Raw genomic sequence first — 26,101 nt, forward strand, 5'->3', positions numbered from 1 at the left:
GTCCTGTGAGCAGTCTGTTTGCAGAAGAGATAAAGGTGATCGCACAAAGCCACCACAAAGTGCGAGTTGGAAACTTGGATTTTGCTAGACTTGAGTAAAGCATGTAAACCTACTCTTCGTTCCCATTCCCTTCTGCACACAAGCCACCTAAGAGCATGCTGGACTAACCCAGTGCCTTTGAACAAGCCGAATCCCCTAGCAAAGATTCTGATTCTACCCACAAAAGCAGACTTTATTGTGCATGGACGAAGGGCAGTCTGACAGCATCTTCCCTCTGGCAAACTGATCATGCAGTGACCGAGTGCCTCGCTGTCAGCTCTGACACAGAGCTCTGCCCCGAGCATGTGTGGCTTTTTTCTGTTCCGTGAAAATCACAGCTCAACATCCTCTCCTCCAAGGAGCCTCCCCTGGCTCGGACTCATCCCCGCCCCACCCTGGCAGTGGTCAGAGTCCATTCCAGAACACAGTCTCCCTAAGTCACGACTGCAACTCAGGGGAACCCAAATGCAGGGGCCAGCTGGGGGGCTGCAGGGAGGGCAGAGACTGACAGTCTGGCCAGCTGGTACCCCTCACCCCCAAAAGATGTCCCGTGGTTAGCTCTATCCAGCCCACTAATGCCACAGGAGAACATGACAACAATGTTACCACCTCACCCGATTCATCACGAGAACCCAGACAGCTGGGGTTTTAAGTAAAATCTTCCTATTTTCAAAACAAACCAGTTTTTTGAAAACCGTAGATCAGCTGAATAAAACAGGTCTTGGACCTGCATTTGGGATTACCTTTCTTCACCTGCTCATCTCCCCCATTAGCCTACAAGCTGCCTGAAGACAGGAATTCGGTCTCCTCGCTGAGTAGCCCGTGCCTGGCATAAGCTAGATGCTTTAAAAACATCTTTGAACAAACAAGCAACTCAGGAAGGAATAAACAGGCCAGCCATAAAGGGTCTCAGGTCAACAAAATAAAACCCTAGATTTGAATACTTCTAAAACATACCAGCTCTGTGATCCTGGGCAAGTCATTCCCCTTCTGGAAGCGGTTTCCTCCCTTGAGAAGAAGGTGATGCAGTCGTGACCCCTTAGCTACCACCTAGGTCAGCTAGGAGGATTCAAGAGAACATTTGCTTTGTATCAATTCAACAATTACTGGTTATTGTGATGAGTGTTCACCCTTTGCTATGGTTCACGGCCACATGCATGGGCGAAAACACTCTTAATGGCATCCGTCTCCTTTGTGACTTCCCTGGGACGGAGGGGGACAAACACCTAGACCTAATGCAGTCATCAGAGAGTAAAGTTGGAAGCACTGGCCGCTAGAGCAGATGTATGGAGAGCCTGTGCCCGGGCTCACGGCAGCTCTGTCCTTGTTGCTTCCACGAGAATCCAGGAGGGATCCGTGCATCACGGGGGCACATGTGCTCAGTCACTCCGTGAGCAGGAGGGGGGGTATCACCACATGCCCACTCTCAACGTTCACATGTATCTGTTTTCTGGAGCCCTCATTATACCAACACAATGCCCCCCCCACACTTGGGGTTTGCATCCCCTCCGATTTATTACGCTGTCTCCCACTAAATGTCCAGGGAAGCAAAAAAAAAAAAAAAAAAAAGCAAAAAAACAACCCTGCATTATCAACAAAACTCACTTGTTTTCGTGAATTGCATTCTTAATGAGGAGGCACCAGCCCATGGCAAAATTTCTCCAAGCATAAAGGTGGGAGTAAGAGAGACCTTTTTTCTCTCTGCCTATGAGGCAAAATTGGTGTTGACTGATTTGCCACAGAATTTACAGATGGCTCGATCATGGGCTGAAGGCGGACATACATTTCTCAGATCAGATCGTGAAACCCTCCTAATGTCGAACTAACAAACCTGGGTCAGATGTTACAGTAACCACTTAGAGTTTCCAGTTTTCTGCTCCAGAGTCTTAGTTAACTCAGCCGTCTGAAGCTTAGAATTAAAGCTGCTCTATGGGGGCACCTGGGTGGCTCAGTGGGTCAAGCAGCTACCTGCAGCTCAGGTCATGAACCCAGGGTCCCGGGATCGAGCCTGCTCCCTCTGCTGCTCCCCCTGCTTGTGCTCTCTCACTCTCTGTCAAATAATAAATAAAATATTTTTTAAACATTTTTTATTTATTTATTTGACAGAGAGAGACACAGCGAGAGAGGGAACACGAGCAGGGGGAGTGGGAGAGGGAGAAGCAGGCTTCCTGCGGAGCAGGGAGCCTGACGTGGGGCTCGATCCCAGGACCCTGGGACCATGACCCGAGCCGAAGCCAGGCGCTTAATGACTGAGCCACCCAGGCGCCCCAAATATTAAATAAAATCTAAAAAAATAACAAATAAAGCTGCTCTATGTTTCTGGAAAGTTCTTCAAGCTAGAATTATGGTCAGTAAGAAGCTCAGCTTGTCATCAAGGTACTATAGCAATGATTAGCCGGAATAAGAACATACAGGTTATCTGATTCAACATCAAAACTTAATTCCGTTTCTCAAACCCTTGAAATTATAGTTGGTCCTGTAAAGTTTTCTTCCACATGATTTTGGCAAATGCAAACCATAGGATTTTTTTAAACAAACATGCTATCAAAACAGGCCACAGAAGGAAGTAAATGCCTCCAGACATGCTACTCCTCATTTAGGCAAAATAAGGTAATGATTAAAAAAGTGGCTGGGTTCAAATCCAGGATCCACCAAAGATTAACACTGTGACTTGGGCATGTCACCTGATTTCACCAAGCCCTGGTTTTCTGATCTGCAAAAGGCAGGAATTCCTAGGATCTAAATGCTGATTAGGTGGCAATGTCATCTGCTAAGCACACCACAGTATGGTGAAGATTCAAGAAAAGGTATCTTTTCTATCCTTAAGATATACGAACTCATTTTAGGCGTGCGATTTTGCTCAAAGAGAAAAGAGCTACCTTTAAAGCAATTTTCCTCCAAATTACAGGACAAAATTTTTTTTTAAAGATTTTATTTATTTATTTGGCAGAGAGATACAGAGAGAGCACAAGTAGACAGAGAGGCAGGCAGCGGGAGAGGGAGAAGCAGGCTCCCCGCCAAGCAGGGAGCCTGATGCGGGGCTCGATCCCAGGACCCTGGGATCATGACCTGAGCTGAAGGCAGCCGCTTAACCGACTGAGCCACCCAGGTGCCCCCAGGACAAAAATTTTTTAAATGACTTGTCAATAGTCCCAATTCTCAGTGGACACTAACGTCTTGCTCACAGTAGCTAAGCTAAGCTACAGAACAAGTGAATGCAGAAGCTGCAAGCCGAAGCACGGTGACGGGGCTGCTTGCAGAGTTCTTCGCCCAGCCTCTACCTCAAGTTATGCAAATCAGAAAGAAACCTTCCAAAAATGTTCCTCCTCTTTCTGAGTGGCAGCAGCTGTGCGACTTGCGGTCTTCAGGAACGTCAGCACATTGGTGCCGTGTAAACAGCTTGTCTTGGTAAGACAGGGGATCTGGAGCTCTTGGAATGCACTTCCTGACTGTAATTCAAAAGGTGCATTTTGGTTTCATCCCGAGTAGTAAGGCCAAGATGGCACACTTCGAAAACGATTCGATTTATTGCTTCTCCCTCCTTTCTGTAGACTCTCATAGCTCTGAACCATCGCATGGTTCATATGGATTACAATACTTAAAAGGCGCACACGGGGCACCATTTGCAAAAGAACACAAACCGTGACTATTGATTTTATCTGTATTAGCTGCCCTACAACCCCAACCTTGGCTCCAAAACATTCTGCAAGTATTTCTTGCGAGCTTCACAGCAATTTCAGTATGGCTAGGGATTTTGGTCCCTACAGCTCTTCAGTGCAGATCCGTGCAAGGAGCATTTAAGAAAGAACTGTAACATCCTACCTGTGACATCTGAGCTAACCAATACTCTTTTAAAAATAAGTTTCTTGCACAGATCCATGTTGCTGCCTGTAAACATACTGCTCAAATAGTCCCCAGTGGGCCTCTACGAATCTTCCAATTGGGGGGTGGGGGGAACAGGTCCCTACCATACTTTTTAGTTTGGGCCAAATGTGAAGTAAGGAGAATCATCTAATGACTGACCTCCAAAGTTGTTCCTTTAAGGAAATCTACTCTTTGCTAAATGATGCCAGTGGGTCTGAATTCTTAAGGATACTTCCAGCCATTCAAGGAATATCCGTGCGCTCTCCACCTTAGCATGTGTCCTTGGGGGCTGTGTGACCATCTCTGGCCCATGGTGAGCGAAAGGTACGGAGGGATTCCACTTTGGGGTCATGCAGTTGAAAACGAGGTGCCTCCTTGGTTTTTCTACCCCTGCTGCAGCCATGTTCTGGGACACAGGTCCCAGAAAGAGATGCTGCAGGTGCAAGAGGGCTGCCAGCTCCACAAGACCATACACAGGTGACAAATAAACTTCAAGTGATGAGGCCACTAGGGTGTTGGGTGCGTCTGCAGCAGCTACTGAAGCTAATGCAGCCACTCCTGAGTGAATGAGGCAGACCACTGGGCTTCAAAGTGGGGTGGGTGGTAGGTCAGTCGTGACTCTAATCTAGTTACTTAGGGATAGGCTCCTCTGGAATTGCCTCTAGGCCCATTGGGAGCATCACCGGAACCCATTTCATTAACCTTTCCTTTTTTGGCCCAAAGTGGTTCTCCTCAGTTGGTTCACCTACATTTACACTATATTTAGCTCCAGACATGTGACTTTTAGCTATTTCTAGGATAAATACTTGGCACTACTGATACTCAAAAGAATGAACTCGAGAAGGAACTTCCAAAAGCTATTTTCAAGCAATGTTTTGAGCAAGGACCTATGACTGGAAAATGTACAGCTATACATGGATTACATTTAGGGGACAAATCTGATGTTATTAAAGAACAACTTTTTAGGCACACCAGGACCCAGAATTAAAATCTGATTTTTCCCTGACGCTATCGTTGTTTATTTACCACCTGCCAGGGACTGGGATCACCCTTTCCCACAGTGCACACCTAATCCTCATGGGAGCCCAATGGGCACATTTCTTAATTGTTTTGCAGATAGAGAAGCTGAAGGTGGCAGAATCATTTTGTCAAAGATCCAGTTTCTCTGTCCTTTCCGCACCTCGGCACCTCTCCTAGGGGGCCTTTTAAAAAAGTTTTTATTTTAATTCCAGTGAGTCAACAGAATACAGTGTTCTATTCATTTCAGGGGTACAATACAGTGATTCAACATTTCCATACGTCACCCTGCGCTCATCAGGACAAGTGCACTTCCCAGGGGGACTTTATAGACCGCTTCCTAATCACTGCCCCCCAGTGAAATGTTAACACCAGTAACATGCTGTATATTTGTGTACTGTATACCTGTGCTTTATATATAAAGTCAGTCTTGTTTTGTTACCGCCCAAGTACCCATTTTCACCCCTTTGGGAATAACTGCACACCTGCTAATGACACCTGCTCTGAGGCCCTGGGTCGTGAGCCGTGGAGCTGGCTCCAAATGCAGGCTGGGTGCGTCTGGCCTGTGCCACCCCTGCACCACTGCACAGCACTGCCTCTTTCTCATCTTGCCTTCCCTGCAGTGTGGTTCCGCAGTGCCTTTCCACCATGCTTCGGGTAAGGTACACATCCCTTCAGGTGGCACCCAGGACCTTCAGGATCTGGCTCTTGCTGTCTCCATACTCTGCTCCAGTGAATGCTGAACACGGGTACCCGCTTACAACTGGCCAGATTCTCTCCAGCCCCCTGCCTGCACACCCTCTTTGCTCGTTTCCAGCTGCTTGCTCTCCAAGACCCAGCTGGGGCATCAGCCCTTCGGGGAGCTTTCCCTGATCCCACCCCCTTCTCCAGGGCCTGGATGAAGCCCTTGGATTTCATCCTCCAAACATGCGCTATACTCGATTTTATGTACTCGTCTGCCTCCCCCAGTGGACTGCAAGGACTTTGGGAGAAAAGAGCTTATCCCCAAATCCCCAGGCCCAGAACGATGGGCGGCAGGTGCAATAGAGACACCGCATGAACAGAGGAAGTGCCCGTGCAACAGAAGAAACAGCGTTATCATTTCTTCAACACCACGACACTTCTCAACTGCTATATCACGCTCTAATGATCCTGCAGCTGGGATGGGACTGGATGTGGCCCTTATTTTCCCAGTCCGTGGCCCATGCGTTCACGGCAACAGAGTCCTCAATGAGACTCTGAGGCTGACCAGGCTGAGCTCATGTACCTACCTTGTTGGCTTTCCTCCTGCTCGCATGTGTCATCTCTGCTATCCAAGTCAGAATTCCCTTTTCTCAGCAGAAATCCCTCCCCTCCTCACATAATTTCCCAGCTTCTTTTGGAGCCGACGCTGGCTGCTTCTGTCTGCCTGGCACCTGCATCTGGTCCCCTTGCTGGGCTTTGAGGGTCCTTTGGGAAAACACCCCGTGTGCAGTTTCAGTGCATGTGGTTTACGATGGCAAAGACCTCGCTTCTGGGCTCCAGAGTTAATCTAAGAGCCAGGCCTGACCAAAGTCTTTAATCCCTCTGCTTCAGAAGGTTCTAGGGGTGAACAAATGACCAGAGTCTGTTCTAAGAGACACAATCTGCAGATTTAACCAGAACTGTCAGGGAAGAGAAATTCCCTTTTTACTGGGATGGGAGGATAGAAGTCTGACATGGGCCAGGGCCACCAAGAAAAGCCAACACAGCAAGAGCAGACCCCAGAGAGGAAGAGGGAGACAAACACAGGAACACAACACGCGCCGAGCCCTGCTGTCCTCACTGCATCTCGCCAGTCTAGCTGGGCCTGATGCTCCAAACTGTTCCATTCCATGAATCAACGGATTTGCCGCCCCTTTGTGCTTAGAGCCCTTTGAAATAGATTTTTGTAAATTCCAACACGGTGTATGGGAATACTGCACACAGCTTAGCCCATAGTGGGCCTGCAACAAACATTAGTTCCTTTATCTTCCACTGGTCAAAGCTAGCAGGGGAGGCTCACAGGAAGGCGGTGGCACATTGGGCCTACTAATCCCACCTCTGGTTGACTTTGCCAAACGTCGGTCATGCTCAGCTTTCACAGTATGGAGGTGGGAGACCAGCATCCTGATGCTTCAATAGTGTTATGGATTCTAGAGTGAAGAGGTCCTATGTTCAAAACCAGAGTTCGCCACTTTCTACAGGACCTCCAGGAGCTCCCAGTCCCTTATTCTTAAATGGGGATAATGGTACATGCCCTAAGGTTTACACAAACAATCACAGGAGATGGTGTCATGCGAGCTCTTGGCGTGGTGCCTGGCACTTAAAAAGGGACTCGGGAAACATCAGCAAGCACAATCATCATCGTACAAAGGGACACTGGTGGAGAAAAAGAATTCAGAGAGCTGAATTCATTCGATGGCAGTGTCAATGACTCCAACACACTCAGGAACCAGAAGAGCTGCAAAGGGTCAGCTCTGGGTTGTAGAAACGGCCACCACAGTGAGCTGGTTTGAACCCCTGAGTGCCAGGCCTGCCACCGAGGACACAATCCAGAAGGTTTTGATCTGCCTCAATGCTCTACATATGTCAAGTCTGTCTGGCAATCACCTGCTCTTGCTGTGCCTCAAAAGGCAGAAGAGTAGCACTCTGGTCCTAGCTTCAAAACCGCGCCGCCAGTGAGAAATGCACATCTCTTCCACACTTACCAATTTTCTGTGTGAGCTCCCCAGTGCCTCCTTCTTGCACATTCATGAGAAACAAAAAAGTTGGACAGAAAGTAGGTCCTTGTCGCCTCTTGGCTGCTCTCATGCTTAACCAACTCATCCATCCTAATACTAATTCAATTTTACTTTCATCTGTAAGAATGTTCTCCTCCATATTCCCTTTTGCGGACTGGCAGGAAGAGTCTAGTGAATGCTCGTGTGCAGAGTCCACTGACACTGAAATTTCTGGTTATTTTAAATCCAGCTTTGAATATATACAAACTGGTATGTATATATAAAAATCATACAATTGATACATCAAGTATTATTCAAAGCATTTTCTACTCAAACCGAGTTTTCTGAAAATATAGACAGTTGTCATTTTCTAATGGGAAAATGCATCTCGAATGGAAGGGTCTTAAAGTTCTCTTGGGATGCCTGGGTGGCTCAGTCATCAAGCGTCTGCCTTCAGCTCAGGTCATGATCCCGGGGTCCTGGGATCGAGCCTGCTCAGCGGGAAGCCTGCTTCTCCCTCTCCCACTCCCCCTGCTTGTGTTCCTGCTCTCACTGTCAAATAAATAAAATCTTTGAAAAAAATAAAGTTCTCTTTACTGTAGGACACAGGCCCTTCCTCTATGTAGCTTATAGTATCAACATGCATGTTTTGGCTGGCCTGGTCTCTGCGGATGCTTGGCCACACAGCCCTTGTTCCCAGTGATCTGTTCTTGGATGGGCAGAGGACCAAGGTGGGCCCGTGAGAAACAGTCCTGAGGTTTTCGCTACAACTGCTTAGGGCAGGAACTTGTTCACGCCAGGGCTGCTAAGCAACCGTGTCCAGTCAGGGGGCAGCTGTGTATGCTTTCTACTCCTCCGTGGAGAGGGTCCGTGACTAAAACCACACACACGGTACTGAACAGAGCCAAGAGAGGAGCGTGCAGACCTTTTGTCACTTCTGTGTGCTCAGTTAAACCCATGTCAGGCAGCTTCCCATTTACCAATGGGCTCCAGACCAATGTTTGTTTGCAAACCACTTTGTTCTAGAGAAGGCACAACAGGGAGGAGAGTCTAGTGTTCCTGGGCTCACCCAAACATGATGAAATTCATGATTTAGCCCGTCTGTAATATTCACGGTGCTGCAGGTGCCATCAGACACCTGGGGAAGCCAGAGATGAACCCTTCATTATCCCCTGATTCTACTGAATGGAGAATGGGCCCAGAGACCCACAGCCCTTCTGCCAGCAGATTCTGTTGATCCCACCTTCAAAATATATCTAAATCCAACTGAGTCCTACCACCTGCACTGCTACCCCCTCAACACCTGCTTCGGGACTTGTTCAATCTCCCAGCTGGTTGCTCTGCTGCACCCCTGATCCTCTTCAGGCTTTTTGCAACACAGCAGCTAGGTAACCCAGAAGTCAGATCACAGCACACTTCTGTTGCAAACCCTACTTATCTCAGGGTAAAAGGCAACGTACCCCATCTCTTCCTGATCCTCTCTCCTACCACTCTCCCCCATGCTCACCTGCCCCACTGACCTCTTCGCTATTCCTGAAACGTGCCGGGGCACACTCCTGCCTCAGGGCCTTTGCACGTGCAGTTTCCGCTGCTTGTCACCTGCCCCCAGTGGAGCCCATCCGACTCCCTCCTACTTTAGGTCTTTGTTCAAATATCACTTGCCACTTAGGGCTTCCTTAACTATACTCAACGTTAAGTCCAGAATGCCCCTCCCATTTCCAGATTTAATTTTCTCCATTACACACTTACCATCACTTTAAGTATCACATATCTTATGTGCTTTACCTGTCTCCCCCACTAAAAAGTAAGCTCCAGGAGGTAAGACTGTCTGGCACGTAACAGGAGCTCAAAATTAACTGAGTGAATGGCAAGAAAGGAAGCAAGGGATGGAAACAGGACACCTGTTCATCATAGAGGAAGCTCATTCAAGGGCAGAAGCCTCCTACAGTAGTCAGAGAGGTGAAGGTAGCCAGGCCAACCAAGTGGGCCAGCGACCTCACTCAGTTACGCTGCCTCAGAGAATGCAGCTGGAAAACACAGAACTTTTAAACAGAAGCTGCAAACAGGCTTCCCGGGGGGGAACAGTGAGAACCAGTTCAAGGACGGTGATAATTCAGGGAAGACTTAAAAATCAGCCATTTTTATATTACGTGTATTAAATGTCACATAATATGCTAAATGTTTCCCTATCACCTGATTTTTCAGCAAAAGGCTTTCACAAACATCTTAAAGTCAAGAAGGGTTATTATGCAGATACCACAAAGTGAAACACGGCCCCAGAGAACCTGAAAATGCTAGGAAGCTTATTCATTCATTTTGCAGGTTCAGGAACTAAAGCTTAAGGGGGAAATGGGATTTGAATCCAGCAAGTATCAATGCTGGGGTCTGAACCTGGATGTCCCCGATTCCCAAGCAAAATCTCCTTTGGCACTCAATCACAGAAGCTCCTCCTAAGTGCCTTGATCTCAGTTGTGGCTCTAGCCCACCAGCTGCTTCCAGATAAAGCAGATCCCCCAGGTGGTGACCCTAGACACACTCCAGCTGCCTCACCTTACTGAATGAGAGGCCCTGGGCTTCCCCTCCCCACAGCCGGCCCCTCCCAGGGCAGGGTGCTTACAGCAGAACCTAGCCCCCCACATCCCGTCTGTAGGTGCAGCCTGGCTTACCTCCAATAAACTAGCACAGCAATGAGAAGCATGAGGCACACGAAGGTCAAGGCTGAGACCACAATCAGAGGGATGATCCATTCCATCCTCCCTGGAGAAGGACGGCTTATCATTCCAGAGGTGTTCTTTTCTGCTGCAAAGAGAAACCGTGGCAGTTAGAGGACAGGGGCTAGTGGAGACGGGGAGCGGGGAGCCAGAGTAAGACCCAGCGCTCTGTTCCACTTTGGGGTGCTTTCCGGAGGACTGAGCCGCCTGCTTTGGCTGTCCTGGGACAAGAGAGGCAATCTGCAGCGGGCACCATTTCCTACCGAGTCTCAACCCAAGTGGGGCTTTTTCTCTAATTGCCAGAGGGAAGGACTCGCAGAGGGAGGTCAAGATGTTCTCAGGGAGAGTGACATCCAGCTTCACTCCAAGAACATTACGACCCAGAGCAGCTTTTGGATACACTGAAGAAACGTGCTGAAGCCTGAACGCAGCATCACGTTTGCCTCTGGAAAGGGACTGGAGTGGTGGGAGGTGGCTGGGAGCCTCTCAGGTTCCCCAGCGCCAAGGCCGGAGGAAGGGCAGGATGGGTTTTGCTAAGATAACCAGCAGTAACAACAATGGTTCTCTTCTTCGCCTGCTTAGCACCCCTTACCCCTTCCTCTAGTACCTGCACCCAGTTCTGTTTGGGGAAAGCACCTCTCCCTAAAAGATAAAGTCATAGTGGGACGATCATCCAAGCATGGGGCTCCCAATCTCCCGGGCAAGGGTAGGGGTGAGCCCGGAACTCCAGGTAGGGCAGCAGCTCTCCCCGTGGAGTCCCAGCCACTCAGACTCAATTACAGCACAGTCCACCCAGCGGTTGCCAGCCCCCAGAGCCCCGGAGGTCGTGTGTCTCCAACTCTCCATCTTCTCCCATTACTCCCCACCCCCATGCTTCTAAAAGTTAGTCGGCCTCTAAAAAGCAGCCAGTCTAGAGGTTCACAGCCAAATCTGAAATGATCCGGGCTTCTCTCTGATCCGCAGATACCTCTTACCCAGGCAGCTCTTTTCTCTGGTTCTCGCAGGCCCCGAGGATCCTCCCAAGTCCCCAGGAGTCTCTGGAAGGAACCTACTCTCCTTTATACCGAAGGGAAGATGCATGGAAATCTCCAGGTGGTGCAGGGAAGGGCAGGGGTGCTCACAGACAATCATGGGAGGCAGGTGGCCAGAAAGCAAAGGTTAAATGTGAGCGCGGGGAGAAGCCCCAGGAAAAATCTACAGCAGGCTGCAGGCTGACTCGTGCTCGGCCAGGATCCTCCTGCTCTGCAAAAATTAGGCCAATGTTCAGCCAGCCCAGAGTGTCCCTCTGCAGGGTGGCTTCAGTGCAGGGCTAATCAGGCTGGGCTTCCAAGTCAGAGAAGGTGGGCTGACCAGGAAAGAAATAATTGGCCCCGGGGAGCAGATTTATAAAGAGGCAAGGCTCCTGAGTAACGAAGAAGCGTGTTATTCACCAGCTTTTTTTCTAGCTTTTCACTGGCTTCTTCTAGCTTCCTTTGATCACCTCCTTTGTTTCATGCACAGCCCTGTGCATCACCTGGGGCCAGATGGAGGCCAGCTCACTGGTAAGCAGACAGAGGCAGGCAGGCAGGCATACTCTGATGAAACACTGTAACATGGCACTGAAGTATCTTCCTCACTGTGCCAGCCCACTGCTCTTGACCCCTTGCTCCACAATTTCTCATTAGATAGCTATTTGCCAAGTCCCTAGTGTGGGCCCAACGTGGTGCTAGGGGATGGGGATGCAGCAGGACGTCAGGCAAAAACAGCCCTGTGCTGTGGGGATCACTGAAGAGGGGGGAGGCAGGCACAAGAACAAGGAATTAGGTAGGATAAGATGAATGGGGTACCAGGGAGAGCCCGAGGGCTGTGCATAGGGGCAAGAGCCGTCCTAGCCTAGGGGGTTGTAGAGGGGGCTCCTTGACACAGAGACCTGGGGGGTGAAGGGGAGTTAGGCAGGCTGAGTGCAGGGGAAGACGGGTGTTCTGGACAGAGAGCATGAGAATGACGGGAACCAAGGTAAGAGTGGTGGAGGCCACGTCCGCTGGGGCCCTGTAAGCTGAATTCAGAAGACATTCTAGTCCCAAGAGCACTGGAAGCTACTGCAGCGTTGCAAGCTGAGGCTGACAAGATCAGGTGTGCAATCTCTCCTTTGGCCTGATGTTTTAATAGCAAAGCTCTGATGACCGCCTAGAAGAACCAGTTACAAACAAGAATAATTGTGCTGGGCTCCAGCAGGGGGCAGCACAGCAGGGCAACTAGCTGGCTGACGGATTCGGAGTATCTTAAAGATGGGAAGGTCCTGTTAAAGGAAACTATGGCAGGAGGACTGACATTACAGGCCACATGTCCAGTGAATTCAGTATACCCCCCCCCCGGAGGCCTTGGCATCCTGGGGGAACTCCCAATGTCTTATTTTTCTCCCGGTCTCTTGACAGAAAAGGATTCTTGCCTGGGCTACTAACATGGTACACAGGCAGGGGTGGAGGTTGAATGCAAACTTTAGGTCCTACTCATCCTGAAGCACTGAAAAGGACCCTTGGCCAAAATAGCCCCTCACATCCATATCTCTAAACAGTCATTGGAAACACCAGCTCCAGGCTACCTCTGCCATCCTAAAATCAGTAAACAGTGGCCACTCCAGGATTTCTGGGCCTTATGAGTCATGGTCTAGTTGTGAAGGCCAATGGCATATTCCACAGTCCCAGAAATCCCATGCACCAGCCGTTACGTCTGTCCCTCTCTCGTCTCCCACAAAGCGAGGGTGCAAGTTTTCATCAGCTTTTCGGGGAGCCTCCGGTCTCAGAGAAGACTTGCCAGAGGAGAGCATGTTCTGCAGAGCAGGGGTCTGGAAGTCCCAGCTGACCTCAGGTTGCACGCCCGAGTCATTTCTCTTTCTAACATTTCACAGTGCTCGTGTGCGAATTTTGCCTTGAGGGGGTGGAGAAGTGAACCTGTCAGTAACACCTTGCGGCGTTCCAGACCTAAGAAAACGCTGTTCCGCCGGCAGCTGGATGTGCCTGGGGCTTGGCCCTAGAGGCCAGGCAAAAATACGAGCGCTCCCGGATGTCCAAGTGAGGCCTGACAAAGGTGATTTCATCATCACATTCACTGTCCTGCTTTGCCTTCATGGTACCAGGAGCCTGGAATTTCATCGCATCTGTACACAACCACGTGAACTCTGCTCCTGTCCCTCTCCTGAGGAATTCCTCGCTGCCCTCAGGGACAGCAAGCCTGCCACCGCCACCCCCCCCAGCTCCCATTATCTCCTGCTGCTCCCTGCCCACCCCCCACTGTGTTCCAGGAACACCCATCCAACCAGTGACCATGCTGGGCCACAGTGGGTCCCCCCTCTCTGCCTCTGTCCCTTTCATCCCACTGCCAGGAGTGCCTTTCCCACCCTGCCCCCAGAAGCCCCCATCGACCCCCCAGTCCTGGTTCTGGTGCTACTTTCTCCCTGAGGCCTCCCCAAGCCTTCAGGCTGTGCTATCTCTGGAGGGGCTGAGTAGATAGGGTTCAGATCACAGGTTCAAATCCTGGCTCGGCCACTTTCTATGTGACTTTCAACCAATAACCTGAATCGGTTTGGGCCTGGAGTTCTTCCTCCATAAAAAACCTGCTTCACAGAGGTGGTGGCAAAGTTCAATGGGAAGATGTGCCTGGCGTTGAGCAATGCTGTGTACCTACTCTCACCCTCATCGCGTACTTTCCTTACTGTACATGTCACCCTCAATTATACCTGCTCTTTTATTTACTACAAGGGTCCCCAAAGGGAGGGCTGACTCCCATCTGCACATGGAAAAACAGCAGAGAAGCCCTGTCTCCTACTAGCTCTGCAACTCTGGGCAAGTTCCTTAACCTCTCTGAGCATTCATTTCCTCCTCTATAAATGGAGACAGTCGTATTGCCTACTACCCTGTGGGGTGCGAGGAGTCAATGAACTGGTACCTATAAACCACTTAGACTGTTGCTTGGTAGCCATTCAGCAGCTGGTTAATGTTATCGATGGGGATGATGATCATCTGCATCCCCATCCCCTCGTCAACACCCCAGCGGCACAAGGCAGATGCTGAGTGCTCACTGGGTGTCTGCGGAGTGCCATTGCCCTGTGATATCATCTGAGTACCTAAGTGGTACTCACAGAGGAGCTCAGACGAGCTGGGTGCTAGCACTCTGCGGGTGCGGAGGCAAAACCTCACAGTTGGCCCTGAGACCAGACCGCACCACGCTTCTTGCACACGACTTGCCGCCTGCTCTGGGTATGTACTCTCCTGCTCCTGGACCTTCAGGCCCCCGACAATCCTCCCCATGCTAAGGCCCCCCAGGGACTGGAACATGCTATAAACTATTCAGTACAACCAACATCGTGCACTTCAGGGTCAGGCTGACCTGATGACAAACGCTGGCTCAGGCCCTTCCAGCTGTGTGATTTTGGGTAAGTGACTGCCCATCTCTGAGCCCCTGGTCCCTCCTCTATCAAAGGGAGACATGATGACGCTCACCTCTCAGAGGACTTATAAGGAGTAAATGAGATCATCCAACGTGAAGGAGATTGTGCAAATTATGGCCACATAATTTACAGAGCCAGGTGGAAAATGCAACTGGGGGCCTCCTGTTCGCAAGTTATTAGAAGAGCTTCAGGATGGGGACAGCAGAGCGTGGAGGCCAGCACAGGGCCTTCTGAGCACAGGTCCCATGCTCGTGAGGCTGGCCTGACCAGTCAGGCGATAAGCACAGGGCCTGGCACCGAGGAGGCAACCAGAGAGTTTATTCTTCTCTTCCTTCCAATGGAACCAGGCAACAGTGCCCCCAAAATGAGACACTCCCAATTGTTGGGAGCAGCTCACTTTCATTCAGAGCTTCACTTGTAACCCAGCTGCCTCCTGCAAGAACTTGGCTGCCTGGTTCCTGGAGGCCGTGCTCCCCTCCCCGATGCCCAAATCCTGACAGCAGGATAAGTGCAGGACCTTTGGGTTAATGGAGCTTTTCCTCTCCTCATCTCCATCTCTGATTTATCCAGATGGTCCGGTTTTCCCAGCAGAACTAGCCTTCGGTTCCTGCCCGCCATGGGTTGTGTGAACTGGCAACCCACACGTGCGCCTGGCTTGGCACCCCTCCCCCACTAATTATTAGATGGTGAGATAGCTGCCAACATTAATAGGCAATAGAGTTCACATAAACCAACAATGGGCTTGCCTACCAGCAATGTTTGAGGTTGGCAACACTGGACTGAATTCCCACATGGCAAACATCAGCTGGAACCCAGCAGCAGACTCTCTTTAGACAGGGCATGTGTCCCTAGTTTGCCACAGGCCTCGCTGCTCCCTAATGTCACACACTAGACCTGCTGTCCTCACCCCTGACCCTGCGGGCAGCTCACTCTAGCCCGTCTAATTCCAGTCTGTTGGGGGTGGGGAGGGCACACTCTGACCCATGGAATGAGCAGAACAACATGGACTTGGGTCTTTTCACAAGGCCTCATCATCAAAAGCAAGACTTATGGTTTAAGAAACTCCTGACCAGGATTCTGAAGTCACTAACCTGGCTCAAGAGGAGACGCTGCTTCTGGACAAGGCACCTTTCCTAATCCCATACTTACTTTCAAAGAGATTTTATTTTTCAATCAATTAGAAAGTAACCAGGCTCTTGCTCCAACCATACTATGGGGGCCATTCCCCTCAATGAACCTGGATGGACCTTTTCCGTACTCTTTTCAGAGCTGCATCTTGCTGGTTCGTGTGCACCAGGATGAAACGGGATAGGGGTAACAACTTACACCCACCTCTCCCTCTCCCCCCGTGGCTGTGACAAAGGGCTGCTGGGAAGTTAAGAACAGGGAGGCCAGCCAGAGCGGGGACTCAGAAAATGAGCCTCCTTCTGAAATGTCTTCCAGATAAAACTTATAGCAAGATGCTAACTAACGTGCTCGGAGCATTCGCCAGCAGTGGGGGGGGGGGGCTGGGGGGGGCTCAAGGATGAATGACCTTCCCCACATCCCCTCCTCCCCCCAGCTTTTATCTCAGCATCCAACAGAATCTGAGTAAAGTGCCTCCATTCTGTTTTTTAAAAAAAAAAATTAAAAAAAAAAAAGAAAAGAAAAACAGTTTTCAGTGGCATATGTCATCACTGAATTAATGCTGTTTGCCTTTTACTGGCTTGGCTCTCATCCCAGTAGAAGCAAATAAAAACGGAGTACAATGTACTATAAATGCTACAGGCAGTCATGCATCAGATGGACGCATCTGAAACACTTCCTACCCCACGGTAAGGGCTCAGCTTCTGCCACAGGACAACAACCCCTACGCTGTCAAGACTAAAACGAGCTTGGATCCAAGAGACCACTCTCAGGAGTAGGCGAAGGCGGGATTCTTTCACTTTTCAGGAAAGATCAAGAGAAGGACACACTCCACACTCAGAATACAGCCCGGTTCAACTGCGGGCAACTTGACTACATTTGTTCTGAGTAACACCACTCATTAAAAACCACCCACATCCGTGAATTAAGACGGCTGCTTTAAAAACACACACCCCCCCAAAAACTGTGGTAAAAAAACACATGAAACTTACCATCTTAACCATTTCTAAGAGCGCGGTTCAGTCGTGTCAAGTGTATTCACACTGTTGGGCAACCAATCTCCAAACTCCGTCTTTCCCCAGCAAAATGGAAACTCCGTACCCGTTAAACCACAATCTCCCTCCCTCCAGCCTCTGCCGACTACCTTTCTCCCTCTGCTTCTGTGACTTGGGACGACTCTAGGCACCTCATGCAAATGGAATACATTTGTCTTTCTGTGACCGACTTATTTCATGTAGCATCACGTCCTCAAGGTTCATGCGTGTTGCAGTGTGTATCAGAATGTTCTTCCTTTTTGAGGCTGAGTGACATCCCATTGTATGTATAGACCACATTTCATTCATCCATTCATCTGTTTGGGTAACAACCCAAATGTGCATCCCTCGGCTACTGTAAATAATGCCGCTATGAACACAAATGCACAAGTATCTCTTCAAGACCCTGCTTTCAATTCTTTTGGGTAGATACCCAGCAGTGGGATGGCTGGATCATATGGTAGTTCTATTTTTAATTTTTTAAGGAACCACCATATTGTTTTCTACAGCGGCTGTACCATTTTACATTCCCACCAACAGTGCACGAACGTTCCAAATTCCCTACATCTTCGCCAACGGTTGTTATTTTCTGTTTGGTTTTGTTGTTTGCGTGGTAGCCCCCCCAAGCAGGTGTGAAGTGAGAAGGTGGCTGGTTTTGTCCAAGGCCACAAAATTCGTCTTTACTCTTCTGGAGCCCCAGCCTTATCTAAGCCACGGTTGCAGAGACACGACTGTCAGTTACAAAAACATACATTCTCCTGCAAGGGACCATGGGCTCTGGGCTCCCATTCCTGTGCCTGAGCTGGATTAGAGCATCGTGTGTTTCCGTTTATATTACCACCCGGAGTTCTTGTGAATAAGCACTCCTTACTCCTTCATGGAGAGCTCCCTTCATCACACTCTGATAATGAAACAATAGTCTGTCGTGCCTACTTCAATTAGGCACTGGAAGACTGAAGGTGTCTGATAAATCCCAATTTCATTCTAAGCCCTATAAATACGCTGGTCCTGACCTACCAAACCACCACCATAGACACTTGGTTGCAACAGCATGTGGCTCGGCCTTCAGCTGTGAGCCTATACTCTATCAACCTCAATTCCTGACCCCAGCCTCCAATGGAACGTTCTACTTGTTCTCAGTGGGGTCTGGTTTCCCACACCAAGAGAGATAGACTCTGTCCTAGTTTCAAACATCACTTAGCGGGGGGCAGAAATTTCGAGGGCCCAGATACGTTCTAGGAGGACGCTGAACCACACTGGCACTGAGCAACTCCTCCAAGCCATTCCTGGCGCATGCCCTCTGGCCCTCCCAGGAAGGTGACAGCCAAGAACACGGACAGGCAGGATAATCTCAAAAACACCTCCAAAAAAGGGAACCTGACCCATGAAACTAGCCCTGGCTGCAAAGTGCTTTGGAGAGTCCATACAAATGCCTGCCGTAATTTATTTTAAATAAAGTCTCCTACATTTCCCTCCACCTCCGTACACTCCGGCTGAGTGCCACGTTCATGATTTCTGCCCTGTCTTCACGAACGTGTCCTAGCACTTATTTCTGTCCTTAACTATTTCTTTCCTCAAGTGAACTTTGAAAAGGAAACTTTATATTAATATGATAAATCAAGAGTCTCTCAACCACAGCACTGTTGACACTTGGGACCAGGGAGGTCTGTTGTGCGGGGCTAGTCTGTGCAGGGTAGGAAGCTCAACAGCATCCCTGGTTTCTACCCAACTACACACCAGGAGCAGCCCTCCCCAGGCACGACAACCGGAAGTGCTTCCAGATATCGCCAAATGCCTTTGGGGAGAGGGGGGCAGAATGCTCTCTGGCTGAGAACCTCTGCCATAAATGGAAAACTGCTATTTTTTCTAAAGCACACAAATATTCACTTAATAATTAACATGTCATCTGAAATCATCTTGTGTTGCCCACTCAGGGAATAAGCCCAAAGCCAGAAGGAAGGCAGCACCATGTGAGGGGGACTCCCCTGGATTCTGGAGTCGGGGCCCGTGTTGGAGCTCTGTGATGCCCGGACACGTTCCTTAGCCTTCTGAGCCTCAGTTTCCTCACTGGCCAAAGGCAACAAGGACAGCACAGCCCCCACAGGGGTGCTATAGGACCACACACACATGCATCAACTGGCTACTGGGGGTGCCGGCACCACGCTCCGCCTGCGCTCCTAAGAGAGGGGCCGGGGCAGATTTCCACGCGGCACACATCCCGCCGAGGGCCTCGTGCTAGTAGATGCTAGCAAATAGACACAGGCGCTGCATGGAGGCCTCTAATCCTTCCCACAGCCTGCAGGGCAGCTGGAACTAGGGCAATCAACTCTACAGTCGAGGCCAAGTACCAGCGCTTCTTACCTCCCCGGCCCAGGGATGTGTTTAGTTTGGCATATGTGAAAACGAACGAACAAACAAACAAACAAAAGAAGGAAAAAAAGAGAAAATGTTTTAAAAATTGGAAGATGCTGCACAAAGGCTTGGATTTCTGGCTTGTGAGGCATCGTCAGTGGCTACAATCAGGGGAAGTGAGTGAGGCTGTCCTCTTTAGCAAAGACACGTGCACTCTGGTTTGCTGTGGTCCTCACTCCTCCCTAATGTCCACCACCTGGTGGTCCTCCTCTCTCACTGATACCACCCGTCTGCCTTCTCTCGTTGCCTGAGTTTGCTGCTTCTCCCACACAAGGACTCCTCTTCTCCTTCCTTGTGAATTAATATTAAAGCTACTACTCACAGGACTTAAAAAGATGTCACCAAACATCAAGGGAATTTAAAACAAGGCTTTTGGAAATGCTGGTCAAAACAGAACAGAGTTTGTAACTTTAAACATTAATGCTTGTTTCAAAGAGGCTAACTATAGGGGCACCTGGGTGGCTCTGTCGGTTAAGTATCCGACTCTTGATTTCGGCTCAGGTCCTGGTCTTGGAGTCCTGGGGATCGAGTCCCCCGTTGGGCTCCACGCTCAGTGGGGAGTTTGCTTGAGATTCTCTCTCTCTCTCTCTCTCAAAAAAAAAAAAGGAGGCTAAAGATTGATGAAAATAATTGTGTTTACTTATTGTGAAGAAAAACTAAATGAAGATTTAAACAAATGTACATGCAAAGCCTTTAAAATAAGTCACCACTGACATGAAGGTGAGTGGCTGTATTTAAAAAGTAAATGTCAAGCTGGAGGAGGCAGGCGGGGAAAGGCCAGAAGGGCTGGAAGCGAAGTGAGGTGGTAGGGATCACGGACTGATGTGGGGTTGGGGGTTTTACCCTCTAGTCACTCATATCCTTCCTCAACCAAGCACACACGTATTTCTGCTTAAACCAGGGGTTGGTAAAGCCGCCTCACAGATCAAAGCAGGCCCACTGTCTGGTTTTGTAAACAGCGTTTTGTTGGAACTCAACCACGTCTGCTCACTTACGTATGATTTTGAGTGTTTTTGTGCTACCTGGCGGGACAGACAAGTTTCGACAGAGACCTATGGCCCACAAGGCTTTTGAGACGTGAACCTTCCCACTAGATGAATGTGGTGAGGGAGTCGCTCTGGTTTACCAGTCTGGGGAAAGAGCACAGTTCCTGGAGGTCATTCTGAATGCCTGCTAACTGGGGACCAGACTCTTGGCATGCTCCTTAATGTCCAGGGAGGACCACAAAAGAAAGACCTGCTAGCGGCCTCCTCATGGTCGCCATTGTGATTTTGTGGCCTTTGGGCTGTGGACAGCTCCTCCTTCCTTGCGACTGACAGCAAGGGTGACTCCATTTATCTGCACCCCCGTCCGCACCAAGAGCTCTTGTTATCCCCACTTTACTGACGAGAACGCTGAGCAGAGACCGCCTGAGGAGCCAGAGTGAATAAGCGGCATTGGCTACCGGGGTGACGTGACTCCAGAAGCTGCTTGCCAAGACTCTGCCAAGATGGCACGCGTGGATGCCTGACGGTCGAAGCTGCAGACCCACACGCCCCAACCCTGGGGCAGCAAATCTGCAAGGTTCATCAATCCCAGTGACTCACTGCCTCCCACCTGGAACTGGCCCAGGTCCCCCACTGCTCTCTAGTTTCACGAGGTATGAACACTCCCAACCTAAGCTCTCAACAGCCATCTTTGTCAGAACTATGGGCAAAGACGTGTTTAAGAGGAACAGGCGGAGAAGACCTCCTCGCCAGAGCCCTGAGTCCACAGGCACAGCCGCTCAAGCTTGAAAATCCATTCTCGACAAGGTCTACCACTGGTCTTCGGAGAAACCCCACTGGTCCAAGCTGCCACTGCCATCACCTCCTAACTGGGCTTCTTGCGTCCCCTCTTGCCTCCCCTGTATAATCTCCACAAAGAGGTCAGAGGGGTCTTTCAAAAAAGCTAATCAGATGAGCAAGTCTCCCGCTAAAATCCACCACTGGTTTTCCATTTCAATTAGAATCAAATCCTCAGCATGGATGATGAGCCCCCTCCTGGTCTGAGCTCTGCCCAACTGTGAACTCATCCCTTATCCCTCCCTCCTGACTCTCTAGGGTCCACACACACTGGCCTTGGGATCGCTCCTCGGCCACTCCCAAATCAATCCCGACTTTGGGTCTCTGGATCGGCTATTCCTCCTGCAGCCTAGAACGATCTCCCAAGGATCTCCACATGGCTACCTCCTCACCACTTGGGTCTCTGCTCAAGTGTCATTCCTTGACCACTCGATGCCACACTGCCCCCCTCCCCAACCCAAGCGCTCACCACTATTTGACGTTACGCACTCGTTCACTGGAATATCCTCCAGCTCCCCCACTAGAACAGAAACCCCCGGAAGAACAGAAGCCTGCCTTGATCTGTGTTCCATTCCCAATGTTTCATGAGGTGCCCGGTACACAGCGGGTACTCCATAAATATTTAATATCTTCCAATGCAAGAAATTCTACTGTCTCACAGTAATTCCTAGAGGAAATGTCACCGTTCATGTCGGAATGGCTTCAAACAGCTTTATAAGCTGCCCAGTATTTCCTCCACTCAACTCCACAGAAGGCTACTCTACACTTTTCCTGAAAACCAGGACAAACTGAGCAACACCCATAGGAAACCCAAACTTCAAAAAACGAGTCCATACCAGCTTTAAGGAGGAACGTAATTCAAAACATGAAAATTTATTCTAAGTTGTATCTTAACATACGAGATCTCAGCTTTAGATGAATTTTAATGTTTACAAGTGCAAAAGCAAATAAATATTTACCAGTTGCTTTTTTTTTTTTTTGCACTCTTATAACTCCACAACAGCTTAGATGCAAAAAAAATTGTTGCTAAACATCTTGTAGTCTGGCAAAAAGAAGAATTTCTTATTAAGAAAACCCCTCACAACAATAACAACCCCTCATGCTCACGGCTGCCTCGCAGAGACTATCAGGACGGTTCGGTAGGATCTGAGCACATAGATAGAACACTGAATCACTACTGGTCAGGGTGACGGGGATCACCACCTCAGGGCGGAGGCCAGACCAGCCATGCCGCGGCCTCACCATCCATAAGCTGGGTTATGCGTACAGCAAACGGGGCTCTGGCATAGAGAGCCCCATTGCTTGGGCGAGGCCGGTGGGTTAACACCAACTCTCCCCACTCGGGGGCATCTCATGCTTTTGGTTTCAGGGTGCAGGTCATGTCCCCAGATTGGCCTATGTTCGTTAAGATGGGTCCCTGCCCTCCTCATGATTCTCTTCAACAGTACCTGCTTCTTTCCTGTTACCGTTCACCATCTTCAACCTCAGTTAGCTCATTTACTGGCTAGCCAGCCACCCTGTTTGCCTGCTCTGTACCGCCCTGCTTCCAGCTTCCCAGCGAGTGCGCTAGCTCAGTGTCACCATCGCTGTGTCCTTTAGGCAGTCAGCAAGCCTCAAAAGGCAGGGGCTGTGCTTCCCCCCGGCCCCAGGGTGGCACCCACCCCGTGCCTGGCACCAAACAGTCCCTAAACCCAGGCGCTGAGTAAGTGAATAAGGAGTGAAATCTTAATGAAGAAACTTAAGATCGATGTCTTTTTTATTCATTTCCTTCACTGTGTAGTTTATTTCTTCTTAAAAATTGTATTTATTTATTTGAGAGAGAGCGAGAGAGCACACCAGCAGCGGGAGGGGCAGAGGGAGGGGAGAAGCAGACTCCCCTGCTGATCCAGGGGCCCCGAGATCATGACCTGAGCCGAAGGCAGACGCTTAACCGACTGAGCCACCCGGGGGCCCCTCGCTGTGTAGTTTAAATCCTTGGAGTTATTCTGAGGGAAGTAGATTTTATCAGGAAACAAATATCACAGAAGGTCTTATTCCAGCCGCAGTGAGAGAGGAGGTTATTCTTATAGAATAAAAAACAGAGAGAGAGAGAGAGACAGACAGACAGACAAATACACGCACACACATCTTTTATGCCAGGAACATCTACAATTTCAGGAACATCGAGCACTTTCTGGAGCTTCATCTCCCATCCCTATTTCTTTTTAAAGGGCGAGCCTGCTCACAGCAGCGTGGAGCCTCAGGTGAGGGCCGGGCCACTTACCTGGATTAACCGTGATAAATTTGCTATCCTCGGAAAATCGGTCCCCTCGGGACATGGGCTTTTTTGACGGCGTCTGGGGCCTCCTGGGGTCGCTCCCTTCGAAGCGCTCCTCTGTGGCCGTGGGGGGCCCCGGGGTGGCGGTGGCCGGGCCGGCGTCCAGGCCCGGGCGGGCGCCCCCCGCGGCATCGGGCTGGTGTGTGGGGGCCGCGGTGGGGTCCCGCCCGGGCCCGGGCAGAGTCTGACGCCCGCCGTCCTCGGCGGTCCCGCTGGGAGACGGGGCGGAGGTGGGCTCGTCCTGACGCGGCTCCTGGGCGGCGTGGCTCGGCCGGCTCTTCTTCTTCTCGGCGTCCTTCTCTCCCTCGTCCTCGTGCTCTCGCTCCCCATCTTCACTCTCGCTCTTCTCATCCTCCCCTTCCTCCGCGCCCTCGCTGTCCTCGGTCGGGGCCGGGTCGCCGTCGGGGCCCGGGGGAGCCAAGGCCTCCGTGGTGGCCAGGACGGGCCTGACGGCCTGCTTGCTGGCCGAGGCGGCCGTCGGCAGGCGCGTGGGCCACACGGTGCTGGGGAAGGAGGGGATGCCGCCGCCGCTGAAGCCCAGGCCGGCCAGGAGCGTGCTGGTGACCACCGAGGCCACGGTCGCCTGGCTGCCGCTGGAGGACGGGCCCATCCCAGTCGCCATGGAGACAAATGAGAAGGGGATGCCGGAGGAGGTCCAGGTCGAAGACCCCGAGCTGATGGGGGCCATGTCAGCCGACGGGGCAGGAGACGCCGTGGGCTTCAAGGGGTCGCCCGGGGAGGGCAGGAGAGGGGACAGGAGAGAGAGCAGAGTGGTGTCAGTCATCAGGATTGGGGAAGAGGCCCTGCTTAGGACGCTTCATGGGTTTTACTCATCTTTTATTTTCCTCACAGGGTCTCTCGCAGAGCAGTGCCAAAGCCGCAAGAGGTGATTCGCGGTTGACCACCCCTGGTCTTAATGGTTTTACAACAAGTGTGAGTGCATTAAAAATTTTCACTAGCATATCAAACCCAACTTTTCACCCCAACTGCTTAGGAGGAAGCCAACTGCCAAAAAAAAAAAAAAAAAAGTAAGTACCATTGAAGTTGGCGTAAAAATAAGTATCAACTAAGTAACAAAGCGGCAACATCAATCGGATGGCCGAATGATCCCAGGGTGACACTGGAAGAGACAGGAGCCCTTGCTTTTTCATATACCAGTGGCCCTTGTGGAGAGCATCCAGCAGTGAGGTCTAGAAAAGCCCTCTGGAGCGGCCCCCCGTGCCTGCAGAGGCAGGAGTTACAACCTAACACGGCACGCTTTGGAACAGGCTGACAGCCGCCGCAACTTCCAGAGTCTCTGGCTCTATCCACGGCGAAACCTACGCCCACGTACGTGGCAACAGGAGAAATTCCATTTGACAAGTACCAACTGTGTGCCAGGCCTTCCCACCCTACCCCAGAGGCACACAGGATCATCACCCCATTTTACAGGTCAGGAAACCGAGGCACAGAGATGTTAAGGGCTGGAGGGAGGGCTGCCTGTGTGCGAGCCCCGGCTCATTCTTCCCACCATACTCAACTGGGGCTTATGTGTGGGAGCCACACATGGTACCTTGGGGAAAACAAGAAATGTTGCTCTAAGTTATCCGTTTAATTTTAGTTCTTATAACCTGGTGTACAGAATCCAGATCTGCATCCCATCACTTCTAGGGTTCAAAACAACACAGCCAGAGCAACTTTGATTTCATAACATGATCACCATATTGTAGTTGGGAAACTTTGTCGTTTATGATGGTCAAGTTAGCAAATGTTAGGTTCTGAAGCTGGTTAATGAAATGCCAAATGCCACGTAAGATAAGGCACCCAAGACAGAGAAGTCAGACGGTCTGGGCTTGAGTTAACAGGCCCCTGTCTGGGGGATGCATCGCTTTTAACTCATTGGACCTCAGTTTCCTCATCTGTAAAATGGGAACCACAGTGACACCAATCTCGTGGGATGCCGCCAGGAGTAAATAAAATAATAAAATAATCTGTACCTAAAACCCAGGAAACGCCAGTAAATTTTAGGCTACTACTATTATCACCAACACTGTGGTTAATATTATGATTGTTAGTTACACTAGAAATGGCAAAGCTTAGATATTAATTGAGGCTCCAGAAATTTGCAAATCCATGTAACGTTGGGAAATGACAACCTGTGAATTTTAGCACATGTCCAATGAAGGGCTTGGAAGAGACCTTTTGCACTCCTAGCTTGTATGATCCCACAGATGATAAATAATTTAAAATCTGGAGAGTTTTTATCTTGATAAAACTTGTACAGTGTAACACAACTGCTTTAACTCTGTTGCATAGCTTCTTTTCATAACATAAACAGTGAGAAATGTAATTGTTTCTGTATTTTCACCTCTTCATGAGCAGTTTAACAACATCATACTGCCACCTCGTGGTGACAGTTTTAATTGCATGTGAATTAACAACAGGCTGCGACAAAGCAATTACCATCTGCTACTTACCACTCCTGTTTTAACAATTCTGGTCCCTTGGAATATTCGAGTCGTATTAGCTGAAACAAAGAAATTACATTGTAAGAAATACACATTTTTTGTAGTTCCAACAAAACTTAAGCTTTACATATAATTCCCACATGTCACGAGATAGTATTCCTCTGCA

At 50.0% G+C, this 26,101-nt stretch overlaps 1 protein-coding gene across 2 annotated transcripts in view; it reads right to left on the reverse strand.

Annotated features, from left to right (window-relative positions):
• The window catches only part of PTPRG (protein tyrosine phosphatase receptor type G), a 696,389-nt gene that overhangs the window by 67,948 nt on the left and 602,340 nt on the right, over positions 1-26,101 (reverse strand). For both annotated transcript variants that reach the window (XM_028110376.2, XM_088021953.1), the window contains exons 11-13: positions 25,945-25,994; positions 23,435-24,206; positions 10,307-10,439 (exon numbers count right to left, since the gene is read on the reverse strand). In XM_028110376.2, coding sequence (XP_027966177.1) covers positions 10,307-10,439; positions 23,435-24,206; positions 25,945-25,994 — 955 coding nt within the window. The remainder of the gene's footprint in view (positions 1-10,306; positions 10,440-23,434; positions 24,207-25,944; positions 25,995-26,101) is intronic.

The sequence above is a fragment of the Eumetopias jubatus genome, unplaced genomic scaffold (genome assembly GCF_037043125.1).
Source record: "Eumetopias jubatus isolate StellerSeaLion01/CBP00866 unplaced genomic scaffold, mEumJub1_p1.0 scaffold_1, whole genome shotgun sequence".
NCBI classification, from domain to species: Eukaryota; Metazoa; Chordata; class Mammalia; order Carnivora; family Otariidae; genus Eumetopias; species Eumetopias jubatus.